The following is a 27,633-nucleotide window of genomic DNA, read 5'->3' as shown; positions in this document are numbered from 1 at the left end:
TCTCCATTGATTATTGTCCTGTGGGACCCACTGGCATAGGCCCCACGGCTACCAGAGTCAGGCAGTGTAGAGGTGCTTGCTGGCAGCAGCCACAATTGGGGCAAATTGGGGCACCGGATTTTTCTGGTGACACTGATTCTTATAGTCCTATGGGACCAGGAACACAAGCTACCCTGGCCTCCAGAGCTAGGCGATCAAGAGGTGTTCTCCAGGCAGTGGCCAGCAAAATAAGGGCATCAGATGTATGTGAAAGCTCTCACCCGAGGGACAGTTATGCTCTGGAGCATGGCAAAGGGAGAGCATGAAAATAGCACTTGCCAGTCTCTGTCCCCGGAATGTCCTAGCCAGCTCCCAGATGTGCACGTCAAAGTAGATGCCTGCCCTCAGGAAGGCTGATGCTTCAATTCAGGCAGGTGAGCCTTCTTCCCTTTATGTCTGGGTGTGATATGCTGCTTCTAAGCTGGGCCCCGGGGTTGCTGAGTTTGAGCACACCAACCTTTTAAGAGCCATTTTTCAGATCACTGCAGTTTGGGTCTTGGGACATAAGCCCCAGTGGTTATCAAAATTAGATTGTGGCTTGTCTTTCAGGTGTAGGTCTTAGAAGTTGGGGTGCCTGATGTGGGGTTCCAACCCTTCACTTCTCATCAAGAAGCTCCAGGTTGTGAGTTCTCTTCCAATTTGGGGCCCGCCAGGGGTGGGGTTTATGGTGAGTTTGTGTTCCAGCCTCTCCTGCCCTCTTCGATGTGATTTTCTTGCTTGCCTGATGTGTAGTCATCACTCAGCCAGCCTTTAGGTTTTTTTTAAGAGGAATTTTCCATATGTAGCTGTAGACTCAGTGTGTCTGTGGGAAAAGGTGAGTTCAAGATCTTCAAGATGGGGTTCGCCATCTTGAACCGGAATCTCCACCCTAAACTAAGTTTCTTGATAGTGGAATCATATGCAGGCTCTATTTTTTATTCAAAATACACAGCATAGTGCTTTCCCAGTGGTACACGTAAATAAGGATTGACTATGTGAATAATGGAATAAATATGCTCAAATATCTGTCAGTGTTGTGAGAAAGGGCATTCATTCATGCTACAGTTACTGAGTGCTTACTATGTACTGATAAGCATTTTTCTATGTCCTGGGGAGGTAGCAATCAACACAAAAAAGTCTGTGTCTTCAGAGAACTCAGAGTCTAGTGAAGAAGACAGACAAGGAACAAAATACATAATGATAAGTAGTGATAAATGCTATGAAGAGAAACCAGGGTAAGAGCACAGTAGAGCAGCTTAGGGATGCTATTTTAGATCAGGGTAGAGTGGGGAGATTTGTAGAAATCTTGAAGGCTGTGACAACTGGATTTTTATGAGTGTGATGGAAAACCTACCAAGTCTTTTCTCTGAAAACAATGTCAATAGGCCATAGGGTAATCAGTTATCTCCTTGGGTCTGTGGCAGAGACTCCTGCTTGTCCCCAGTATTCACCATCCCCCTCTTGAGTAACAGTGGCTGAAGTTTAACTAGTTACATAGACACATAAGAGTAAAGATGACATATTCAAGGCTCTCTTGCAGGCCATCTAAGGTTTCAACCTAAAAATATTTATACTTGCCTTATAACTGGTTTCTTTAGGTGGTTTAAACCTTTTTTTCTTTTATTTCTTGACTCATTTAGACTAATTTCCTTGCAGGCAGACAAGGGACTACATTTTCTATCCTTTTGAACATGGACAGCCAAACACTGTTCTGTAAATGGTAGGCATTCAATAAACTTTTCAGCAAATCTGAAAACCAAAATGACTCTTACGAAGGTTCAAAGTATATAAAAACAGTTCTCATTTAAAATGACATACACCAAAAGAATATGAAAATATGCATTTATTACCAACAAAGTAGCATTTCCCACAGAGTTTTTTTCCAATTACACACACACACACACACACACACACACACACACACACACACACACACACAATAGCAGGACAAAATTACACTTTTTTTTTTTCACTGCACTGCACAGCTTGCAGGATCTTACTTCCCCGACCAGGGATTGAACCCGGGCCCTCGGCAGTGAAAGCGTGGAGTCCTAATCACTGGACCACCAGGGAATTCCCTCAAATTATATTATTTTACACACTAAAGATTCATACTCCAAAGAAAATAAGCACATGTCCAAAAGACAGTTAGAAAGCAGCAAGAAATCTTTCCTTTTACTTAATGCTAAAAACCTTTTAATTTCTCTCCTTATGCAAATCAATGAAGATTTTGTCATTAAAAATACTTGCTTGTCACCTTAGGGTTTTAAATATTTTATTCATCAAATCAGACTGTTACTTGAAGTTTTTACAATTTGTATGTAATTAAAATCAACTTTTACAGAAAATATGTGAAGCTTCAAGTGGCTGAGACTAATGCGCTAGACTTACTATTCTTCACAGGTCAACATTCAATGTAAAAACCAAATATTTGTCCACTAGAAAGAGAGAAATGCTTATAAACAAGGTATGGAATAATTATTGGCATATGTAAACTGAAAGGTAGTTGACCATTTTATTTTCAAACACACCTAATCTTCAAACTTCTTTTTCACATTGATAATCATTTTGCAGAAATAAGATGACTGGCACTAACTAACTCAGACAATAAACAAACTACACCAAGCACATATTAGTAAAGATACTTTGGTGGAAAACGAAGTATTAAACAACAAAAACATTTGGTAACAACATCCATTTACTAATATGTTACCAAGGTTTTCAAGGTTTACATGAGCTGTTTGCACTAGTAAAAATGTTATTTTAAAATATTTTCATAGTATATGCATTAGACTTAGTTTAAGAGGGGAAGCCTCTTTTAAAAATTTTATGAAGAAAAAAATAGCTTTTTAAAGAGAAAATGTCCAAGTAAGAGGTTTATTTTTTGACCTAACAAGAATAATTTCAGTGGATATTTAAGAACATACAAAACCCAAACTGACTGCAATTCTTCAACTTAGTCAAGCTGCCAAGTCAAAAAAATAATTCTGTTATTACCGGCACAGATCCAGTCCATTGTTCAAAGATATGTCCTTGATCTAGTCCGTTATTTTACAATATTTAAAAGAGTAGAATTTTTTTTGGCACTGTTAATTAATATAATGCAGAGATAAACAAATGATTTTCTCATCTAATTCTTTCACGTTGAAAGAACAGTTTAAACTAGATTTTCTAAGATAATGGGGTAGGATCAACACTAAGTTTTAGGACCTATATAAGCTTAGATTCTAAAAACATTATGGTTTTAAACAAATCAATACTTTTCCTCACTCTTTACATTAACACTGAGAAATTTCAAATATAAACTGTAGAAACCAGTATATGAAATCTTAAGAAAAATCTTACTAAAAATAATTAAGAAAATGCTTTAGAAATTTAAGATGTAAAATACAATTGACTTTAAATTAAAAAAAGGAAAAAACCACCAAAACCCAAAAAACCTCACCCACATTTTACAGGGTTATTCTTTAAAAACCCTTGGCACTTGATTTTATTCTCTGTCAATCTTTTGGTTGCATTTTTTGCATCATCTAGTGGCCACCTTGTGGCATTTCAAAGAAGTCCTGCTACCATTTTTGAACCCCAATACTTTTCCCTTCTTTGAGATACCAATATAGTATCAAGTTTCATAAAACTTTTTTTAAAGGCTCATAAAATTCCATTTCCTAGTGGAGATAAGGTATCTTTTTAATAGGAAGAAATGAATAGATTTGCCATAAATTATTACTATACATTAGACTAGACATTTCCATATCAAATTTTAAAAATTAAATATAACACTGGGAAAAACTGTGGCTTAAGCTGTAGAGTCATCTTTAGACTCTAAAAGTAATTAAAACTACTTTGCAAGTAAAGCTCAGGGTTACCATGTCAATTAAACTTCTTGTAATTGATAAGCCCTTCCACTGTACCTTTGATTTGAGTAGCAAATACTTTTAAAAATGGGGACCCAATGACTTATGGTCAGAGTGCTAAGGACTCAAGAAGACTTAATTTTTACTACCAGATGATGTTCCACAGAAAGAAGTTATTATGGTCTCTTTTCATCGACCCATTTGTATCTAATAGTGGGTTTCCAAAAATAACTGATCTTTTAGTCTTAATGAATCTCCTAACTTTTATTCAGTTGAGCCACACTTATATACAGGATTTAACAGAAAAGTCCCAAAGTTCTTGCCCTTTACTTTTATTGAGAAGGCTGAGTGAATGTAATACGGCGCCGCCTCCTTTGGAAAGCCTTTAAATTCCATCTGTTTGGTTCTAGCATATGAGGACCATTGTAGACAAATAACACCGTCATCTTTTCATTATAAGGAAGATTTTGCAGGAGCTGTAAGTGTTAAAACAAACCGTCATATAATGCTTTCCGTTAAGAAGCACAACTTTCCAACCTTACATGTGTGTAGTCAAATATTTTATTTGTAATATGAATGAAACCCTTAAGTTCTCAATTCAGTACACACCCTGCCCGACTGTGATCTTCATTTGAATTAGCGCATCTGAAGCGCGGCCTAAGGAATCATCAACATGCCTTGGGAGCCCTCTATATTCATAGGCCAAATGGGATCATACAACTTCTTAGGTTGACCCTGGAAAAGTGTGTCCTCCAGAATTTTCCTAGGATACTTTCACTGTTTTATCCACAAAACACTTCTCAAGCAACTTCTGTGGTGAGGCACTGTGATAGATTCGTAGCCTGAAAAGTGTATGTAACAGGGAGGTTTGGTTTATAGGCCAACATGTTTGGTAAATAGGGAATTAACAGATCTAGCTACTCCACAGGGTATCTGCTGGAAAAAGAAGACAGATTATACTATTCAATAAAAAATTGAATTTAAGATAGGATTTCCAATGAAATTTTTCATTGAACACTTTAGTTAAAAAAATCTGATTACATTAATAAATACATCTTTGATTACTGTACATCAGTTTTATAATTGACTCACAAAAGAAAATTTCCCATTGTAATGGTCCTAGCTTATGGAAAATTCTCTGTGAAGATAATTCTTTTTCTTTCTCCAAAGTTAATATATGAACAGAAGATCATGGGGTACTTAGGACTGCCTCTGGGCCAAGTCAGTGGCAGTGGTGAATTAAAAAAGGGTAGAGCACAGCACCAAAACAGACCTTTCTGGAGAAATGAGAAGGACCAGCATTCTAGGGTTTATATTCTCCTGTCATTTTTTAGTGCTAAAAGAGGAACTTCTTTAGAGGAAGAATAAGTGCCAAAAGCATGGAGGAAATCTCAGTTCTAGACCATAATACTATGCCTCCTATGTTTCTTCCTCTGACAACATCTAACAAGGTTTCTGATTAAGTATGTCACTGGAACTTGTCCCCTTTAATAATATAAATATTACTATAATCTTTTTAGTTCTATTTTGGGAGTGTTCCTGCTCATATTTACATACTGGGCCAAAATCTGCTACATGTTTTAGCCACGAGGGACTTCTGAGTATGAGTATTTTTAGGTTACTTATTACCTACCTTTGGTGTAATAAAGAAATACTGAGATGTGTTTTCTTTACAAGCAGTATTTACAACCATTTCAAACACTCTCCGTTCATTGATTGGGTCCATTCCCTAAACAATGACAATAATAATGATTAGATTTAAATCTATTACAAGATATAGTGAAACCCAATAAAAGAATAAGCTATACCTGATTGATTTCATCAACTACTCTGAATGGACATCTATTAAGCTCCTGAAGTGCCATCAAGTATAACATGGTAGAAACGCTTCTTTCACCTCCACTTTGATGATGAGGAGTTAATTCATGTAGTTGAGTGCTACTGCGAAATTTGACTCTGATTCGAATTCCATATTTATCATAGTCTTCCTATAAAACATTTAAAAAGTTGATGAAAGGTGAGAGTTTTCTCTGGTAATTCCATACATTTTTTTGAAAATAGACTGAATCAATTATAAGAGTAAAGAACTTAAAACCTCATGATATTAGTTTTATCTAAATAGATCCTTGGAGACCTCTAGAGCTTGCAGAGAGTAAGTGGTTCTAATATTTTACTGTTTCAGTTTATTTATAAAATACGGTTTTAAACCATTCTGCTTTATAGAATGGTTCTGAGGATTAAACAAGATAAACCTAGAAGTGCTTGGCACAGTGTCTGGTACATAGAAAGTATATTATAAATTATATGTTATAACACATCCCTTCCTTCTAACAAGCCCACACTATGTAGATGACAATTCTCATGGCAGGTCTAATATCTTACTAAAACTTAAAGTGAAATGATGTTTGCTATCCTTATGTCTCACACTAAGCAGATAAAGGAGTCATGGGGCAAAGTTCCTAAGGGGAAATAAAGGTGCTACCTTGCTTTATAAGGGAAAAATTTCAACATTTACTAAATTAGAACCCTAAAATAAGCTTAATGTATCTACCATCAACTAGTCTCAACTATGATCAATACATGACCAATCTTGTTTCATCTATAACTCCACCCACTCCTCTTTCCCAATTATTTTGAAGCACATCCTAGTTCATCTCTTTACACATTTCTTTTTTATATGTATATTTTTTTGATGTGGACCATTTTTGAAGTCTTTATTGAGTCTGTTACAATATTGCTTCTATTCTATGTTTTGGCTTTTTGGCTGAGAGGCATGTGGGATCTTAGCTCCCCGACCCAGGGCCTGAACCCACACCCCCTATACTGTAAGGCAAAGTCTTAACCACTGGACCACCAGGGAAGTCCCTCTTTACACACTTCTTTTTTTTTTCAAATTAATTAATTAATTTATGGCTGTGTTGGGCCTTCGTCTCTGTGCGAGGGCCTTCTCTAGTTGTGGCAAGCTGGGGCCACTCTTCATCGCGGTGCACAGCCTCTCGCTATCGCGACCTCTCTTGTTGCGGTGCACAGGCTCCAGATGCGCAGGCTCAGCAGTTGTGGCACACAGGCTCAGCCGCTCCGCGGCATGTGGGATCCTCCCAGACCGGGGCTCGAACCCGTGTCCCCTGCATCGGCAGGCAGACCCTCAACCACAGCGCCACCAGGGAAGCCCCTACACATTTCTTAATGGAAATCTTATTTTATCCACAACTGCAATGCATGAACGTAGCTCAAGAAATTAGTACCAAATTTCTAAATATTTTTATTCTTGTGAACTCAAATTTTTGATCAAAAGGAAACCACTGATACTATACTATGTTTCAGTTATGTTTACCAATTTGTTTATGACTCTTCAAACGAGTAGCAAATTCAAAAAGCAATGCATTTGCTTACCACACCTGAGTAACCATTACTTAGACTGGATATGAAAAGACTTTGTAAGGTATTAGTCACTAATCTCCAACGTCACCAAAAAAAAAAAAAAATGAGCCTGATGGAATCCCATATATGGTCTTTTCCTTCCTTAGGACAATTTTTTTGTAAGCAAAATTTTCACAGATATAACTTTAGAGTAAATAAACAATTTACATGTACTTTTAGCATATAATTAAAATTACTTGCCAGGAAACATTTCAAATGCAATTTTACCTCATTTTCTGTATGGAGATCAATTTCACCAGCACACTGCATGGAACTAAAAAAATTGCTAAATTTTTCATTAATTTTTTCTACCAGCTCTTTTAAAGGATTCAGCCACCTTTCTTTTACCTGCAAGTAAAGGCAATATAAAAACACAATTTAAAAAGTGTCCTTGCATTGATACAAAACTTTATATAAAACAAATTTAATATCAATATCAATCTCGTCATGAGAACATACGCTTCTAAGAAAAAATGCAATGTATCATTTCATTTTGCATTATCCTACATTCCCATATGATAATGGTAAGCACATGAGAAAAAGAAAACGGTGGAATAATTACCTGTGAAATGTTTTCCCTATATTTATCCAGTTCAACATTCTTTATCTTTAGTTCCTCAGTTAATTGCTCTATTTCTTCTTCTCTTTTTGTGTACTCCTCAACAACCTGGCAGAAAAAAAATCTTTAAGATTAATCTACCAAAGGATAAAATTATAGAAAATTTTGCATCAATTAAAACATTAACTGAAAATGCCACTTTTGTTGCATTGTTTGTATGCAGTTAATTTATGTTCTTGTAACATACTGAAAATGCCATTTTTTATCCTTGAAAAAATAGACATTGCAGTATTTCAGGTTAGCCCAAGTATTCTTTTTATAAAGAAAAGGCACAGAACACTGTGTTCCTTAGGAAGAATCTATTTAAAATTCTAATAGATTCAGAATCTGGCATTTAAAAGCACATTGTTCCTGCTGTCTAGCTTATTATTACCAAGAGCTCCGGTACAGAGTGGGAGGCAAGTACTGGAGGGAAGCGTGTGTGTGTGTGTGTGTGTGTGTGTGTGTGTGCGCGCGCGTGTGCGTGTGCGTGCGCGCGCGCGCACGTGCGTTTCTGTTTGGGGCAGGGTGTGGTGACGGTGGTGGCTGCAGTGGGCATTAGGGAAAGAGGCATACTGTAGGATTCAGTCCTGTGAAGCAAGAAGCTCTTGATCTTTCTTCAGTTAATAAAGCATCAATTTCATCCAAGGTGTTTGGAAGATCTTGGAAAGCCTAAAGAAGAAAAAAATTGTCCATTATTATAGATAGTACAGTGAAAATAGTTCAAATAGTTAAAAGAAAAATATTCTGCTGAGTTAGTAAGTATCTACTATGTGTTGAACAGCATGCTAGCACACAATAAGGAATCAAAGGAATTATAAACACGGCTTTTTGCTTTCAAAAAGCTTATACTTCAAAAGAAAACAAAATGTATATACTTAATAACACGGGCTAACACCTTAAGGCAATGTATTGATGCTGAGTATTAAAATAAGCAGTACATATCATACAGGTTATGGAATTCAGAGAAAGGAAGTATCAGTTCATGCTACAGCAGCTACAAGAGAGTAAGAGAATTCAGGCCCAGATTCCATCTCTGGGCCTTAAAGCAAATGGCTAGGGAAAAGTAAGGCAGAGGGGAGACAGGAGCTTGGAAAAAAGAATGAGCACTGCATACCATGGGGGGTGAGGAGTTGTGTCCATTTGGAATGGTGGGTACTTGCTGAATTGGTAGAATGGGTCCAGAATATGTGGGGCATTGAAAGAGAGCAAGAAGTTAGAACTTTATACTGTACTTGTGAAGAACTACAAAAGCATCCTAAGAATCCAATTACTTTGACAGTAGAATTTCACCACAGTACTATCTTCTGAGACCATGCCACAGAGACAAATTAGAGGAGATACTTTATTGTGGGGCGAGGCAAAGCAGTACATTGCTTTTTCACCACAGCCTGCGAAAGTTTATGTACTACAATGTACAAAATGAATATTGAAACCTTGAAAAAGATCCTAACACACTGCATTAATCTAATACCTTAACCTGTCTTTTTTTCCCTAACCTTTTGGAAAGCAGTTCAACTTCTATAGGCCTTCAGATATTTGTTAAGTATATTTTTCTGAATCTGACCTGTCCATTGAGATTTGAACTCACGTGCCGAACACTTGGTATCTTCATTTGACTCTTTAATAGACAAATTTAAGATGGTGAAACACAAATCTTCAACTTCCTCACCTTCCCCACCAATTTGAGCAAACTGATTTGTCCTTCAATCTTTTCCATCTCAGTAAATGAACAAATTAAGGGGTTCTCTCTCTTACCCTTCAACTCAAATCCATTACCAAGTCCTGCTGGTTCTGTCATTAAAAGATACCTCAAGTCTGTAAACTGCTCTGTGTCTAATGCTTCCACCCTAATCCATGCCACAAAAATCTCTTGGCTGGTCCAAAGCAATAATCTTCTAAATGGTCTTTGTGCTTCCATTCTGGTATCCCTACTTTATTTTCCATACAGCAGTTGGAGTGCTCTTTTACAAACTGAAGTTGTCCTACCTCTATAACTCTTCTGTTTAAAATTCTCCAGTGGGTTCCATCTCAAAATAGAGCCAAAATTCCTTCTATGGTGTATAAGGCCCTACAGGATCTGGCTTCTGCCCCCCTTTCTGCTTGGATTATAAATTGTAGCCCCACTGAGATTCTTTCTATGCTGAAACAGGCCAAGTATACTTCTGCCTCAGGAGCTTTGTATGAGCTGTTTCCTCTGCCTGGAATGCTTTTCCCTCAAACCTTCACTTGACTGATTTCTTCTCTTCATTCAAGACTCGTCTAAAATAGTATCTTCTCAAAGGAGCCTTCCCTGACACTCTAGCCCCTTACCTCGTTTTATTCTTCTTCTTAGTACCTCTTACTATCCCCGACATAATCTGTTTGCTTTTTGATTTGTCTTCCCCACCCTCCAGACTAGAATATAAATTTCAAGAGAGAAGAAAGTATGTGTGTTTTGTTCAGTGCATGTGATATATAGAAGGTAATCAATACATTTTTAATGAACACATGAACTATGTTCTAATCTTGTTTCTTTCAAAAACAGTACCATGTATCAAGGACAGAATCATGCTACTTTCTGGAAGAAAAAGTTAGTACAGATATTGTACTAGTATTTACTTATTTTATAAACACAATGTATTCTGGAGAAGGTTTATTTTTAGAAACAACAGCCCCTCAATTTTCTTACAAATATCTACTAAATTCCTATTATGTATCCAAACAGATCCATTCTCCCTAGTTTCTGGGTCTGACAGCATAAAGCACAATCTTTGAGGATATGAAAATTATAATCCAAATAAGTTTTATTTCCAGTTCTATTTATATCTTTAGCAGACATTTCATTATCTACTGAAATAGATAACATTTGAAATTTAAAAAGCCACACAAATACCAGATATTTAAAATTTTATTTCTAATTTTACTTTGACATTATTCTGAGAGAGTAAGTATGTAGGCAAGGTATTATTCCTACCTGTCAGATAAAGCTTTGGGTCACAGGGCTACCTAATTAGTGGTAGAACTTGGAAGAAAGGGCAGCATCTTCTCATTTTACTAACTGAATGATATGTCACAATATAAAATACACATAATGTAAAGAAAGAAAGGCTCTTTTTTTCCTTTCCTTAGCAACAGATGTCAGCCATAAAGATTCAGCTCCCACTCAACCGTAAATAAACACCCTCATTTCCAGGAAAACATTTTCATTTTGCCTTCGTTTGTCTAAATATCACCTCTCTTTACTGTTCCTTATATATCAATTACTGGTACTATGTTTCCATGAAAAGCTATAACCCGTCTCCTGACCCTACCTCTTAAAAGGGTGCTTGGGGAAAAAAGCTTTTTACTGGAAGAATGAATGTTATGGCATTAATAATTTTGCAAAATAATACCCATGTTTTAACAACTTTAGTATGAAGCACTAAGACTGACTGGTGTCCAAGTCTGAGTATAGTGAAGAAAATTCGTTGAGCAAAATTACTTTACATACATACTCAGTTTAAAAATGGTGGCGGGGGGGTGGGGAGATCTCATATTTTATGGCACATCGTGTTTTTCATGGCCCAGTACAATGCCTAACACACTTTAAGCTTACAAATAGCTGTCTGAAATATGTTAGCTTGTAGCGTTATATACTTTTTATACTTACTGTCTGATATTCTTGAGGAATGGTCTGCTCTGCACCCAGGTTACATACTTGCCTGGCTCTCTTCATAAGTTCCCTGCATTTCTGCAATAATCTCTGTCTACTTTCATCCAACTCGATGAAATGTTGCTAATACAAGAAAAAGAAATATTTTGAAAATTTGTATGTTACTGTTAAGTCAGAGGGCTATTTTATTAAACCACCACATTATATCAAATATATTATTGAATTTTGATTGTGATAAGCAAATCATCTGAAAACATATCTCAAACCATGACTGATTTTATTGTAAAGGTTAAATTTGAACTTAAACTTCACAATATATCGGGACATTAATAATATGGCATTTCTTGAATCTGTAAGAGCTCTGAAATTTAAATTTAACTGCCTTTTTCTGAAAGTTTAATTTAGCTATGTATAATTACACTCTAATAAAATTTGATATATACAGTATGTAGGCTTCATATCCAAATACTCAGCATTCAAATGTAAGCAGAACCTTTAAATAATGTTTGATAGTTTTCCAAGCACCTTTCAGGTAGCTATCATTTATTCATGGACCCATTCGTTCCTTCACCAAATAATTACTGAGAACCTATCAAATGTCAGTATTTTATTATGCACTGAGCATACAGAAAGGTGAATAAGAAGGAAGATACACAAAGTCATTAATTACCATACAAGAAACAGCTACTATTTACTGAAAGCTTATGTGCTAGGTGCTTCACAGCACTGTATAGTATTATTATCCCCATTTTGCACATTAAAAAAGAAAGAGGAATTACACAAAGAGAGTATGTGTGTGGTGTGGGCAAGGGATGGAGGAAGGTCAGAGTGGCCACAGAAGCTATGTCAAGTGAATGATCTTAAAGGACAAATAAGAAATTACTAAGAGGGAGCAGCAGAAGGTATTCCCAGGATAGGTGATTTAAAACGTACAGGCCATGGAAGCCTCCAGGGCCTGCTTATTTAGGGAACAAGAAATTCAACGTGGCTGGAGAAGAGGTAAGCGTGTAAAAGATGAGAGTGACAAGGTGGGCAAGAGCCAGGTGGCAAAAGTTTCATGTGTAACAAGAAGGCATTGTGGAGGACATGGAAGCAACCTAAGTGTCCATCGTCGGATGAATGGATAAAGATGTGGCACATATATACAATGGAATATTACTCAGCCATAAAAAGAAACAAAATTGAGTTATTTGTAGTGAGGTGGATAGACCTAGAGTCTGTCATACAGAGTGAAGTAATAAGTCAGAAAGAGAAAAACAAATACCGTATGCTAACACATATATATAGAATCTAAAAAAAAAAAAATGGTCATGAAGAACCTAGGGGCAGGACAGGAATAAAGACACAGATGTAGAGAATGGACTTGAGGACACAGGGAGGGGGAAGGGCAAGCTGGGATGACGTGAGAGAGTGGCGTGGACATATATACACTACCAAGTGTAAAATAGCTAGCTAGTGGGAAGCAGCTGCATAGCACAGGGAGATCAGCTCGGTGCTTTGTGCCCACCTAGAGGGGTGGGATAGGGAGGGTGGGAGGGAGGGAGACGCAAGAGGGAAGAGATATGGGGATATATGTATATGTATAGCTGATTCACTTTGTTATAAAGCGGAAACTAACACACCATTGTAAAGCAATTATACTCCAATGAAGATGTTAAAAAGAAAAAAACAAAGGGCATCATGGGATGCCTTCTGTGTGCCAACCATGGTTATCACCCCCATCCTATACGGTAATTAATATAATCCTCATTACCATCTTAAAGAAATGTATTATCTCCTTTTTTATATGTGGTTCAGAGATAATTAAGTTGGAAATAGCAAATGAAAAAGAAAACAGGTCTTAGCTTGCTCTTTCCATCAAACTTTGGTCTGCACAAAAAGTACCAGAGCAGGGGTGAGATAGAGGGAAGATTTGTTAAACAGTATTGATGTCCCAGCCACAAGCCAGATCTAACAATTAAGACCTCTGGGGCCAAGGCTTGGACATTTGCATTATTAATAATGTCCTGAGGTAATTTTTATGCACACAAGTTTGAGAGCAAAGAAAGTAAACTAAGACAAAAGTTAGTAAAAGTATATATATACTGGACTGATCTGAAAATGCAAGCAAGCCTTTATACTGATCAGTTAGTATCAATATAAAGTTTCCTTAAATGGATTCCTTGGCTCCTACACAGCAAGAGAAATAAAAGAAAATTAAAGACTCCCAGTCACCCTTACTCTGCTCTCTAGAGCCTATTATACTCAGGCAAATGCAAAACATGGGACAGCTAGACAGAACTAAACACTCCTCAAGTCTTCTCTTCCTACTTCCTATTCCTCTGGATCTTGCTAAAGTGAAGTATTAGAACATTATGGGAAAGAAATATTCCCAAGCTGAATATCTGGGGCTCTGGGCTTAGGACAAAAGCTCATTCAATAGTTTCCCTCTGTTTGGTGGCATGTCTGATAAAATCTTTATCAGAGGGCTTCCCTGGTGGTGCAGTGGTTAAGAATCCACCTGCCAATGCAGGGGACACGGGTTCGAACCCTGGTCCGGGAAGATCCCACATGCCGCAGAGCAACTAAGCCCATGCGCCACATCTACTAAGCCTGCGCTCTAAAGCCCGCGAGCCACAACTACTGAAGCCCTTGTGCCTAGAGCCCATGCTTCGCAACAAGAGGAGCCACCGCAGTGAGAAGCCCATGGACCACAACGAAGAGTAGACCCTGCTTGCCGCAATAAGAGAAAAGCCTGCGCGCAGCAATGAAGACCCAATGCAGCCAAAAAAAAAAAAAAGAGAGACAATGTTGTTTCTATACATACATGTTTGTGACACTATTCACATAGCACCTGTTCTTCCCCCACCCCATAATTCTTACTGAGTTTTTCTGCGGGGGTGGGGTGCAGAAAGAGTCCAATTATATAAGATAACACTGTAAATTCAGGCTAGTGAAAAGGGCTTATTTACATTTCTTCATAGAATCTAGCCTTTAACAGTTAAAAGGCCACAGAAACAGTTCATCTGTGTAAAACATAAGGGGAGAAAATGGCAAACTTACAAAATATCCCCCACCAACATCTTAGAAAAGATTACTCTGTAGGTACATACCCTGAAAGAAATGAGTAAGTATTATCTTTTCTCTGAAAGTCTTTTTTTTTTTTTTCTCTGAAAGTCTTTTGATAAAGTTCAATTGTTACGAAAGTTGTACAGAAATACCTTGACACTAAACAAGAAAAACCTTCTCTAAGAGGGCCCTCTAGTGGAAAAAATCAGATTGTTCACAGAATTTCTTACTGAATATATGTGGCACATAAACTTAACACAGTAAATATTCTACTTAATTTATTAAAATAAGAGTGAAACAAAATGAAAGCCATTTTGGTGTGAAAGGAATTAAACTACGTTCTAGGTAGCATAAACTTATGCTTAAAAACTGGTTGTAGATCAAAAACATTTCTTCCTCAATTTTCCTTTCATATAAAGAAAAGAATCAAACTTCATTCCAATTTAATTGATTGCAAATTCAAATGTTAACCATAAGTTTTCGTTCATATTGGACTGCATATATATTTTAGAAATATGAAAAGTATTTAATCTTTTCTTTAAGCAGCTTAAAATTTTAACGTCGAATTTGAAGTTTAGAAATCAGTGGTCTTCACTGACGTTTTAATATACAAGCTTACAAATTCTATTTCAATCAATCTAATAGTAAACAGTGACAATAATACTATTTACTTGGGAAAGGATTTTTTCCCGCCAAATACATATATCTCATTTAAATTGGAAAAAAAAGTCCTCTGAAGTTGTTTTTTGTGGGAGAGTAGTAAGCAGGCAGGCAGAGGAAAGAACATTAGATGAAAGCACAGAATTTCTAAATTTAGTATTAGGATAAATAAATTTAACAACTTCCAATTCTTGTAATATTAAACCTGATGTAAATCTATACTTCTTAAGGAAATATGGGTTTCATGCTAGGTACACACTAAGCATCATGATATATATTATTGAATTTACTATCACAAATAGCCCTGCAAGTTAGGTACCATAATACCTATGGCTGAAGACAGTAGGCTTGGAGTGGTTAGGAACGCTGCCCAAAGTAAAAAACCAAGTAACCTGTACATCCATCTGTCCCCTCCATATCTGGATTCAGTCAGCTTATTAACTTGTCATAAAAATATTCCAGAAGGTAATGACATACCTCTGGAGATGTTTTATGGGTCTGGAACCCTTTTTCCCCTATTTGCCTTCCAATAATTTGAGGAAGTTTGAAACTCAGTGGTGGTTAGTTATCCCTATCCCTAAGTTCCTTCACGAATACAATCCCTACTGAATTTTTGTGTCAGTCTTCTTTTGTGAACTTGTTTTCATGATCAGGGTAAAAGACAAACCCTGAAGTGGCAGTAATGGTTCCTTAGTACAACCTGCAGTGTGTCCAAAGGAGGAGGGGAGGGAGGGAAGGAAGGAAGGAAATGATTTCTTTTTGTTTCAAATGCAGTAGGACAGCAGAAGAATAGGTAAGAGCAAATATGGGTAAGTGACAGCAAACATGAGAAGGAAAAAGAGCAAATGAAAGAGAAAATGAACTACCAAACACTTATTCTCTGTATCTTTTACTCATCATTCTTGACTGTTTAAAATGTGTGGTTGGTGACTATGATCAGTCAGTAAAAAAACTTATCAAAACATAGTGTAAGAAATAAAAGAACCTTACAAAAGGGTTGGTAAGACAATTATGAATAAAAAGCATTTAATAACTTTCAGATCAACATATAAAAAAGGGAAACCATGCTGCAAAATATGTTGAGGAAATACAAAATAAAGCCAGGGGTAGTATCAAGTAAGATTAGCATGGAAAAACCTGACAAGATGTGTGTGTGAGTATGGTAAGAGGCTGAAAACTGAGTGGGTATTATTTCCAGGTAACAAAATCTAGAGTGACACGCAGCTAATCAGATTATTTCTCTAGACAGTATAATGTGGCCATCTTTGTAAAAAATTAGTGACTCAAAGATTGAAAACAAAACCTCCTCACAAGTACTTTCCTACTCTCCAGAGTAATTAGCTCAACTCAAAATATTACTATTTCTGCTACTACTAACAAAATGGATCAGTCACAGTTTGCACCTAATCTTAGTACATCTATGTGAACTAAGGCTGCTGAAGAGTATCTCTAACCATGTCAACAGGGGCTGAAGTCTGGGAGAGGGCTTACTCCAAAGTGAACATGATTTTGTGATACTTATGTAACATGACACCCATAGTTTTCTTAAGTTCTCATTGACAGTTAATTCAAAAACAAAACTTCAGGCAGCAGGATCAAATACTGTCTCGTGTGCCCGGACGGAAAGCTCCATATATCTGCATAAGGGGTCAATTCCTTCATGAAATCTCTTCTATAACACCATACTCAACAACCATGTTCACAGGCTCAATCAATGAAGAAACTTTGGCATGGGCTCTATCATTATTTACCAAGAGAACACACGATCTGCAGATGACTTCCCTTATGCTCCCACGAAGTAAACACTGATGAGCTCTCCGTTGGAAACTTGTTTCACATCCAGCACCCACCCCCACACCCGCCACCCAAGTTTCTTTGCCGGATCTCTTCTACATATTCAGAGTGACTACTGCTACACCCGCTGCCTTCCTGTCTTCCTCCACCCCTTTTCTTTGGGTGGGGTGGAACTTTCCCCTCTTCCAACCCTCCGGCTTTTGCTCAAACTGAACTACCCACAACCCTAGGATATGGAACCTGACCTTCAGCTCCTTTTGGCTAGGTGTGTTTGTGCTTGCATACTTTAAGATGCTTACCTGCTAGCAAAATTCTTGGTTTTTTCCCATTTCTTCTAGCCATAAGCTTTTTCAAGAAGCCAGAGATTTTGAAGAAGCTGGCTTCAGAATAATGAAGCTCTTCTTCTACTCTGATTTAATCTTTCCATTCATCTATGCAATCCTATGGCTACCCAGCCTCTAAAGACTCTTTCCACTGAAAGATACTACTATAGTTCACTTTTACACAACACGTTTGTTTCTGGTAAGTGTAAAGTGAATCATGTACAGACCACTGCCAGAAAGGAGTATATTCTAGCAAAGCAGAAGAATAGATAGGAAAGGGTACAAGGGGACTCTGAATACATGAATAGTCTTAAAACCCTGCAACAAATATGGCGAAGTGTTACATCTGTTAGAAGAGACAGTGGACACATGGATGTTATATTACTCGTTTTACTTTTGTATATAAAATTTCATACTTGAAAAAAGACTTCATAAGTTTTTTCCTTAAATTTTTCAGTTCTGAAGTGTAACTAATGGATAAATAACCTGCACATACATAAAGTGTACAACTTGATGAATTTTGACAAATATGTACATCAGTGAAACCATCACCACTAATAATGAACATGTCTATCGCCTTCAACAACTGTGTATCCATCTGTAATCCATCCCACTGTACCCTTCGCAGGTAACCACTGATTTATTTCAGTCACTAAGCATTCTGCATTTTGTAGAATTTCATATTTTTTAGCTATTACAAAGAAAGTTGCTACACATTTGTGTACTAGTCTTCCATGGACATATACTTTTATTTCTCTTGGGTAAATACTGGGAGAGGAATGGCTGGCTCACACGGCAGGTATATGTTTAGCATTTAAGACTCTCTCAAGTGGTCTTCCAAAGTGGTTATTCACTTTAAATCTCTACTAGAAATGTATGCAAGTGCCAGATGCTCCACACCCTCACCAGCACTTTGGTTTGGTCAGTCTTAAAATTTTAAATCATTCTAGTAGGTCTGTGGTGATAGCTCATTATGGCTTTAATTCACATTTCCCTACTGACTAATAAGGTTGGGCACCTTTTCATGTGATCATTTGCTCTCTGTATACTTTAGTGAAGACTATGTTTAAATCTTTGGCCTGTTTTTTTGACTGAATTGTCTTGCTTATATTGATGATTGTTAAGAGTTCTTGTTATAGTATCTATCGGGGGTCAGCAAACGTTTTCTATACAGAGCCACTAAGTAAATATTTTAGGTTTTGAGGGCCACATACAGTCTGTTACATGTTCTTCTTTTTTTGGGTGGAGGCTTTTAAAAATGCAAAAACTATTCTTAGCTTGCAGGGACTTTACATAAACAGACCTTAGGCTAGATCTGGCCCATAGTAAGAGCCCTTCATCTAAATACAAGTCCTCTGTCAGATGTATGTTTTGCAAATACATTTCCCCAGTGTGTAGCCTGCCTTAGCAGTGTCTACTGAAAAATTTTTAATTTTGAGGAAGTACAACTTCTGATTTCTTTCCCTTTATAATTCATGCTTTTAGTGTTCTATTTATTCTATTTTGTCAAAACTAAGGTCACTAAGATTTTCTCTTATGTTTTCTTCAAGAAGTTTTATAGCTTTAGTTCTTACATTTAAGTCTATGATCCATTTGTATATGGTATGAGGTAAGGGTTGTGGTTCATTTTTTGTATGTGACTATTCAATTGTCCCAGCACTATTTGTTAAACTATTCTTTCTACATTAAATTGCCTCAGTATCTTTGCCAAAAAACAACTGACTGTATATATGTGTATCTATTTCTGGATTCTCTGTTCCACTGATCCATATGTCTATTTTTACACCAATACAATGGTGTCTTCATTACTGTAGCTTTGTAATAAGTCTTAAAATTAGGTAGTTTCTGTCATACAATTTGTTCTTTCTCAAAGTTCTTCTAAGCCCACTGCATTCTAGAATAAGCTTGTCAACTTCCAAAAACTAAAACCCTTCCAAAAACCCTGCTAGGAATTTTACCGAATCTACAGATTTGGAGGAGCACTGACATTCTAACAAGTCTTGAATCACTGATCCATGAACACAATCAATTCCGTTTACTTTTATAGTTTTTAGTGTATAGGTCATATATATCGGGCTGGCCAAAAAGTTCGTTCGGGTTTTGTAGCATCTTACAAATAAACCCGAATGAACTTTTTGGCCAAAATATATACATCCCTATGTACTTAATATTTTTGATGCTATTGTACACAGTATTTTTAAATTTCAGTTTCAAATTGTTCACTGCTAGCAGACGGAACCACAACTGATTTCTACATATTGAAACTTGTATCCTGCAACCTTGCTAAATTCAACTAGAAGCATTTCTGTACATTCCTTAATATTTTCCACAGAAATGATCATACTTGTCTGAAATGGGCAAGTTTCTTCTCCCTTTTCAATATGTAAGCCTTCTCTTTTTCTTGCCTTGTTGCACATTTCTAGTAGAGATTTAAAGATTTAAAGTGAATCAACCTTGTATTTCTGGGATAAACTCATTTAGTTAGGATATACTACTCTTATATACTGCTGAATTTGATTTGCTAACATTTTATTAAGAATTTCTTCATCTATGTTCATGAGAGATATTGGTCTGTAGTTTTCTTTTGTCTGGTTTTGATATCTAAGGCTGGCCTCATATAATGTGTCAAGTATTCCCTTCCTTTTCACCTTTTCTAGACTTTAGGTAGAATTGATATTATTTTAAATGCTTGGTAGAATTCAACAGTGAAGCCACTGGGCCTGTAGTTTTCTTTATGGGAAGACTTTTAACTACAAATATGATTTCTTCAGTAAACATAGGGCTATTCTAATTAGCTCCTTCTTCAGTGATCTTTGACAGCTTGTATCTTTTAAGAAATTTGTTCATTTCAATGAACAAATCCTTTTAATGTCTGTAGGATTTGTACTGTTATGCTCTCTCCTATTAAATCCCTCTTCCCTACATCGTGGCCTGGAAACTCTCCAGGCAATAAGCTAATTAAGGCAATTGTAGAGCTCACCTGGTTCTGTTTTCCCTTCTCTTACGGAATCACTGTCCTGTGCTGCCTGTTATTCAATGTCTGAAAATCTTCGTTTCATATACTTTGTCCCATCTTTTAGTGGTTTAAAATAAGAGGGTAAACTGAGCCCCTGTTTCATCATGGCCAAGAATGGAAACATTTACTTTTTATTATGGGAAATGTAGAAATATATGAAACAGGAGCGAGAACAGTATAATAAACCTTTATGTATCTACCATCCAGCTTCTTCAACAATTTTCAACTCATGACCATCCCCACTCGCTCCCCATGTGGCCCCCTCCCTGGATTATTTTGAAGCAATTCCAAACATTATTTTCTTTGTAAATATTACGGCAATGTATTTCTAAAAGATAAAAAAATCCATAACCACATTATCAAACTTAAAAAATACTGTCAGTAAACTCTAATATTATCAGATATTAAGTCAATATTCAAAATTCCATTTCTTAGAACTTCTTCTTTAAGTAGTTGCTTTGCTCAAATCAGGATCAAAATAATGTCCACACATAGTATTTGGTTAGTACGTTTTTTAAGTCCCTTTTAGCTTATACATTTCCTCTCCCCTTTTTATCTTAGTTACAGTACTGCACTGCCCAATAAAGTAAGGCACAAGTCATATGTGACTAGAGTTCTGAGAGACTAAATTTTTAATTTAAAATAATTTAAAATCAATACTCACTTTAGCCACCAGAAAATGTTTAGAATAATCTGAGTATATGAATTTACTTTTGCAACTCTTAAGTTTTATAAAATCTAATATTTGTGATGAAAATTTATCATCTAAATTCAGATGTAAGTATTTATTACAGTATTTTGAGTGCTTATTATAAAATTGTAAAATATCTCAATAATTTTCCAGTATTGATTACATGTTGAAATAACATTTTAATTTACTGAGTTAAATATACTATTAAATGGATAGATAATTTTACCTATTTCTTTTTACTTCTTAAAATTTGGTCACTAGAGACTTTATAATGACATACAGCTTGCACTATATTCCTATTGGACAGCGCTAAAGTAAATGATTTGTCCCTATATAGTCCCTTACGTTCTAGATTTTGCTGACTGTATTCCTGTGGAGTCATTTAGCATATTTTTTGCTCTCCTGTATTTCCTGTAAACTGGTAGTTTTAGAGCAATGGTTCTGAATGGGGGCAATTCTGCTCCCCAGGGCAGTGTCTGGAAATATTTTTGGTTGTCACAGCTGAGGGAATGGTGTACTACTGGCATCTAGCAAATAGAGGCCAGGGATGCTGGTAAAGACAGCCCCCCACAAAAAGAATTATCCAGTTCAAAATATTCATAGTGCTGAGATTGAGAAACCTTGTTCTAGAGGTTTAATCGGGTTGAAATTTGATTTTTTTCACAACATTAGTTCATAGATGGTGTTGTGTTATGTCCTTCCATCAATCAGGATACACATAAATAAATATCTGGCTATCTATCTTTTTGTGATGTTAGCAGCTAATGTGATCCACTGATTCATTAGCAGCTACAAGGTGGTGATATTCTAACACTATAATTCCATTTGCATCTTTTCTTTTCTTTCTTTTTTTTCCTTCTGCATTTATTAACTGAAATACTTCTGTAAAGAAAAACTTCCCCATCTCATTTGTTTATCCTAAATAGTTCACATAAAAAAGACAGCATAAATGCTAGATTCTCTTTGCCATTTTTGAAAATCATGAGCTTGTTCCCTAATATCCTCCAAAGGTGACCATTAATATTTTAAGCATCAATTATGAAATCAATAGGTTTATCATATATTTTTGATTAATATTTTGAGCCTTTTTGACCCCAAAAGATCCCTTGTGCTCATTGTCCTTTCATTTTAAACCTTTTTGAGTCTCTTTCTTTTAGATGTGCCTCTCATATTATGCATAGTATTGGAATTTACTTCAAAAAATTTTTAAAAAAGATAAATTGTCTCCATTTATATTTAATGATATGATTGATGTTTGGCCTAAGTTCTGCCATTGTGTTGTCTTAATATGTATATAAATTAAATATCTAATCTTCAGTGATGTAATCTGTTTTATATTGTCCCCTTCTCCCTTTTTCATCTATTGTTGGCATTTAAGGAAAGCTACTTTTTTTTTTTTTTTTTTTTTTGCGGTACGCGGGCCTCTCACTGCTGTGGCCTCTCCAGTTGTGGAGCACAGGCTCCGGGCGCGCAGGCTCAGCGGCCATGGCTCACGGGCCCAGCCGCTCCGCAGCATGTGGGATCTTCCCGGGGCATCAACCCGCGTCCCCTGCATCGGCCGGCGGACTCTCAACCACTGCACCACCAGGGAAGCCCAGGAAAGCTATTTTTATTTGAAAGATTATTTATGTGCAAAATATCTTATACAATATCTTTACGGCCTTAATATCTTTTCTGAGATACTGGTTCCTACTATAAACAATATTGAAATTCTCCCTCATTTCCCTCTCCCAAAGCATCTAATCTTAAGTAGTATCCTTTTATTTCCTGATAGTACCTATAGGACAATCAGCAAATATATTCCATTTTACTTACACTGTCTCCCTTCTCCCATGTTTAGACTGTTGTGCCTTTAGCTGTGTCAGCCTTATAATCACATGATACATGCTTACTATCTCCTTAGTCTATCCTGTAGTTCTAGTTCTCCTCAGTAAGCAGCTTTGTTCTGCAAAGCAGTTTCGGTTAATTTGAGAGCTCACAGGGCCTAAACCACCACCCCAGTGCCACCTGACCTTTCTTGAGTCTATGGTCACCTCCCAGTTTCAGCTGCTCTCAAATTGGTCTGCTGAACTTTCCACACCAAATGGGGCCTCTTTTCTTTAGAGATGAGTACCTGTTGGTGACTTGATTTTTGGATTCTTGGAGCCTTCCCTCTGCTTCTTACCACATACTTTCTGATACCACACCAGTCTTGATGCTGCTGCTGATTTGATCTCACCCACCTATAGTTTGGAGTTCACAGGTGTTGTAAAATATAGAATTTGACTGATGTTTGTCCCTGGTTCTTGGGAGGAAGACTCTAAAACCCTAGGAATTATCTGAGTGATAGGAGTGTCTGTCTTTGTTTTTCATGGGCCCCTACTAGGATCACACCTGACTTTACTATGCTAAGGAGTGACTCAGGATGGGCGAAGGCAACGCCAGAAAGACAAATCATGTGACTAGAGGGGAGGGCTGGGGCTTTGAGTCTTACTATTGTCCTCCCAATCTCTTGAATTCCAGGGAGAAGGGCTGGAGATTGAGTTCAACCACATGGCCAATGATCCAATCAATCATGCCTAGGTAATGCAACCCCAATAAATGTCCTGAACACTGAAGCTCCATAGAGGCTTCTTGGTTAGTGAACACACTGATGGTAGGAGGGTGACACATCCTGATTTCACCAGAAAAGTGTACAGAAACTGTGTTCAGGACCCTCCCAGACCTCACCCTACATGTCTCTTCATTTGACTAGTAGGGATTTGTATCATTTATAATAAAACTGTAATTGTTAAATATAGCCTTTTCTTCAGTTCTGTGAGTCACTCTAGTTAATTACAGAACCTGGGGGAGTCATAAGAGCTCTTGAATTTGTAGCCAATTAGTCAGAAGTGCAGGTGGCCTGGGGACCTCTGAACTTGCAGCTAGCATTTGAAGTAAGGGTAGTTTTATTGGGGACTAAGCCCTTAACTAGCCTGATGTTAACCCTGGGTGGTTAAGTGTGAGAATATACTGCAGTACACCTATAGGGATACCTTAAAGCTTGGTTTGTTGTATATGTTGTCCATGGGTTGTTTGTTAACTGTTATGTTATCCTAGTTGCTCTTCTGTTTTTGGGAAAGGATTTGAAAGACTCAAAAACTATCCCACTGTTATACTAACTCATTTTGTTGCTAGTTCTTCTTTGGAATTTATGTTAACTTAGTACAGCACCCCCAACCCCCCACTATTTCGATATTTATCATCGTTTCACAGGTATTAACAGAAGGTTAAATCACCAAGATTACACACTAAGGCCACTCTCAGTGTTGATTAGAACTGATCTGCAGTTTACTTTATGGGATACAAACTGCAATAAAAGCTACTAGTTGCTGCTTGGTAACAGTAACAACTATAATTTATATTGGTTAAGAAAGCAGACATGAGACTTTGGTCTTCAAGTGACTAAATCAGGGACTCTAATTCTCTTTTTTGATTATTACCACACCTCCCCCAATCAAATAACATAAAATGCAGAATACGTACAAAGGGTTTCAAATATTGCTTCCTCATCAGCAGGATGCATTAAATTTGTAAATTAAAGAGCATAAAAAAACTGCATATTGCAAGGCATGATATATATATATATATATGTGTGTGTGTGTGTGTGTATATACATACACCCCCCCCCCCACACACACACATTTTCAAACTGGTCTGAAGCCCCAAAATAAAAAATAAAAACAAACATTTTACCTCTGTGAGACGTAGCTGTGATGAAGCAGCCATATAATCTGATTCTAATTTGTTCTTCTCGGAGATCACTGTAGTATTTTGAAGAATTAAATCTACTTTTTGTATATGCAAAGAAGTACAAATCTAGGAATAAAAAACCCCTATGAGTTTGTTTTACAACTAAGAAAAACAATACAGTTTCTTTTAAAAAACAAAATTATAAACCATGAAAAAAATAACATTTTTCTAATGTGACTGATACCTCTCTCAAATAATTCTTTTTATAATTTTATTCTAAGAGAATTTTAAAGTTTTCTTGTATATTTGAGTCATCTGGAATAAAATAATTTAGCTTAATGAGTGCTTTAAACCAATTTACTGATCTATAATGAGAAATGTCCAACAATACAATCTCTTGCTAAGATTTTGCTGTCGACCTGCAACAAAAAAAATATGACTAAAATTAAGAAAATGGCTTACCTTTATCAGGTTTGTTAATTCAGTAACAAGTTTGGCTTTTTGAACATTTATTTCTTTGATTTTGGTGCTTGCTTTTCGTTCTTCCTCTTCAAGGTTGCAAGTATCCTGTTCCATCAGCTTTAAACTGTATGAAATGCATAATGATGTGGAAATCAGAGAAAACACAAGGATTGAGCCCAAATTCTTAGGCCCCCTGCTGCTTTATGGGTGGGCTATTTAGCAATGCTACTCAGATGTTAACTGCTAGCTTCTAGGTTAAACAATCATTTTGTGTAACCACTCAAGATTGAAAATATTTTTTGAGATAGAGTATGTGCCCAGCATAGTCTAGGTAATGCTAGTGGCTAATGGTATAGGATCTGGAATCAGAAAGATGGATTTAAATTTCCTCTTTGCCACTAATGAGCGATACAACTGAACAACTTCCTTCTCTGAGCTTCAGTTTCCTCATCTATAAACTGTAAATAATAATAGTACTTCTCCACTGGGCTCTGGTGAATACTAAAAAAAGGCAAATTATGCAACACACTTAGTATAGTGTCTGGCCCATAACTGATAAACATTGTTTATAAATATAGTCCCTTCCCTTATGGAGCTTAACTGTGGAGATCTGATTAACAGGTAAAAAATATATATAATGAAAAGGCAATACAACAATCCTAAAGGTTAATACTTTGCTCTTTAAGACTATATTTATAAATATAGTCCCTTCCCTTATGGAGCTTAACTGTGGAGATCTGATTAACAGGTAAAAAATATATATAATGAAAAGGCAATACAACAATCCTAAAGGTTAATACTTTGCTCTTTAAGATGAAGAAACTAAGGCTCAGAAGTTGTTACCTAAGATCCCAGATACTAAATTGTAAGATGTGTTTGTTTGACATCAAAGTCCAAGTCTTTCCACTACATCATGTTGCCTCAAGGGAAAAATCAAGAACAAACGATGGAAGCAATAATAAACAAGAATGAATAAGTTCAGTGGATGCTGCAGAGAGTGGACTGAATGGTACATGAAGAGACTTTGGTGAAGACAGGGAGGAAATTAGAATGGGTGGAGTGAAATAAGATTTTGAAAAACGTGAAAGCCAATCTAAAAGAAAGCAGTATTTAATTAAATTTTATGTAGTAAAGGTAGGGAGCTATAAGATATTCTTGAAGGGGGTAGGAACGTGAAAAGAAGATAAACTGGATGACAGTATTCTGGATGCACTGAACAGAGAAGGAGACTAGTCAAGTAGAGACCACTAACCATGTCACCACTGCAGTATTCCAAAGTGAGTAACTGGAGGTATGAGACAGCAGGATGACAATGATTATGAAAGGTTACTGCACTACAAAAATCAACATTACTTTATGAGGAGAAAGTTTCGCTTTAGACAATGAGTTCAATACAGCAGTCCAACAGTAAATGTCTTATAGATGACTGACGACAGAAGTGAAGGGTTAAAGTAGAAAAAAATTCTAGGCAGTCAGTTAGACTAAATAGCTATATCTTGCTTTAAGCAACCAAGGTACATTACTGACTTTTTAAACAAAAGTTAATGGGCAATTGTTTGCTTAAAATTTTTTTTCTTAAAGCATTTTAAATATTTAATTTATGAATGTGTTTAGAAACATTATATTAGATCAAGGTAAACTTGTACCTTATTCAAGACTGAGCTGTCATTTATTATGTTATTGATATCTATATTTTTATTCTATAGCAAAGAAGCATAAAAGAACAATCACAACAGAAAGGTCTGTGCTGTGTCATGACAGGACATGGGAAAAGCCTTGAAACTGGAAGCCACAGTTCCTTTCCCCTAGACTGAACACCCTAATAGCTTTTATCCCATCTTATATATTCCAAGTTTCTATAAAATATCTAAATTCAAAATAAACAATAAGTTCTGAGAACAATTGCCTGGGCTCTCACAGTAAGCTAGCATAAAGTAACAAAGTCATTCATGGGTGAATGATGCACTTAACGTAATGTAGGAGTGCACAACTTCACTGATGAGGTCACATTCCATGTTGCAATTAAACTTTCACAAACCACACCTTGGCAAGTTTTTATAATACATACACTGAAAAGTCTATTAAAGCACTTCTCCCTTTTCCAGCTGCATATCTATGTGAGGCCAGATTTTCTTCATATACTTCAACCAAAACATCTCACAACCCAGTGAATGCAGAAGCACATATGAAAAACAACTAACTTCATCTAAAGAGATTTACAAAAATGTAAAAACAATGTCATTCTTCTTGCTAAATGTATTTTGTTTGGAAAACTTTTTCATAAATATGTTAATGTATGGCTTTATTATCATTTTAATGAATTTAATTTCTAATTAATTTGGTAAATATCAATAGATATAATCCATAGAAACAAAACTTCCTCAAGGTCCTCAATAATTTTTAA

At 36.4% G+C, this 27,633-nt stretch overlaps 1 protein-coding gene across 6 annotated transcripts in view; it reads right to left on the bottom strand.

The window, feature by feature from the left end:
• Positions 1-1,843: 1,843 nt before the first annotated feature.
• Positions 1,844-27,633, bottom strand: part of SMC5 (structural maintenance of chromosomes 5) — a 112,833-nt gene continuing 87,043 nt past the window's right edge. For 5 of the 6 annotated variants that reach the window (XM_019934701.3, XM_033858159.2, XM_073806208.1 and 2 more), the window contains 10 exons: positions 25,230-25,353; positions 24,771-24,893; positions 11,522-11,647; positions 9,008-9,052; positions 8,467-8,562; positions 7,855-7,959; positions 7,521-7,640; positions 5,681-5,860; positions 5,506-5,601; positions 1,844-4,348 (listed from right to left, as the gene is read on the bottom strand). In XM_019934701.3, coding sequence (XP_019790260.1) covers positions 4,205-4,348; positions 5,506-5,601; positions 5,681-5,860; positions 7,521-7,640; positions 7,855-7,959; positions 8,467-8,562; positions 9,008-9,052; positions 11,522-11,647; positions 24,771-24,893; positions 25,230-25,353 — 1,159 coding nt within the window. In that variant the 3' untranslated portion in view covers positions 1,844-4,204. The remainder of the gene's footprint in view (positions 4,349-5,505; positions 5,602-5,680; positions 5,861-7,520; positions 7,641-7,854; positions 7,960-8,466; positions 8,563-9,007; positions 9,053-11,521; positions 11,648-24,770; positions 24,894-25,229; positions 25,354-27,633) is intronic. The other variant, XM_019934702.3, reaches the window with a different exon arrangement.

Source organism: Tursiops truncatus, chromosome 6 (genome assembly GCF_011762595.2).
Source record: "Tursiops truncatus isolate mTurTru1 chromosome 6, mTurTru1.mat.Y, whole genome shotgun sequence".
In the NCBI taxonomy this organism is placed as follows: domain Eukaryota; kingdom Metazoa; phylum Chordata; class Mammalia; order Artiodactyla; family Delphinidae; genus Tursiops; species Tursiops truncatus.
The sequence above is the reverse complement of the archived record's forward strand: the minus strand, read 5'-3'. Positions and strand labels throughout refer to the sequence as shown.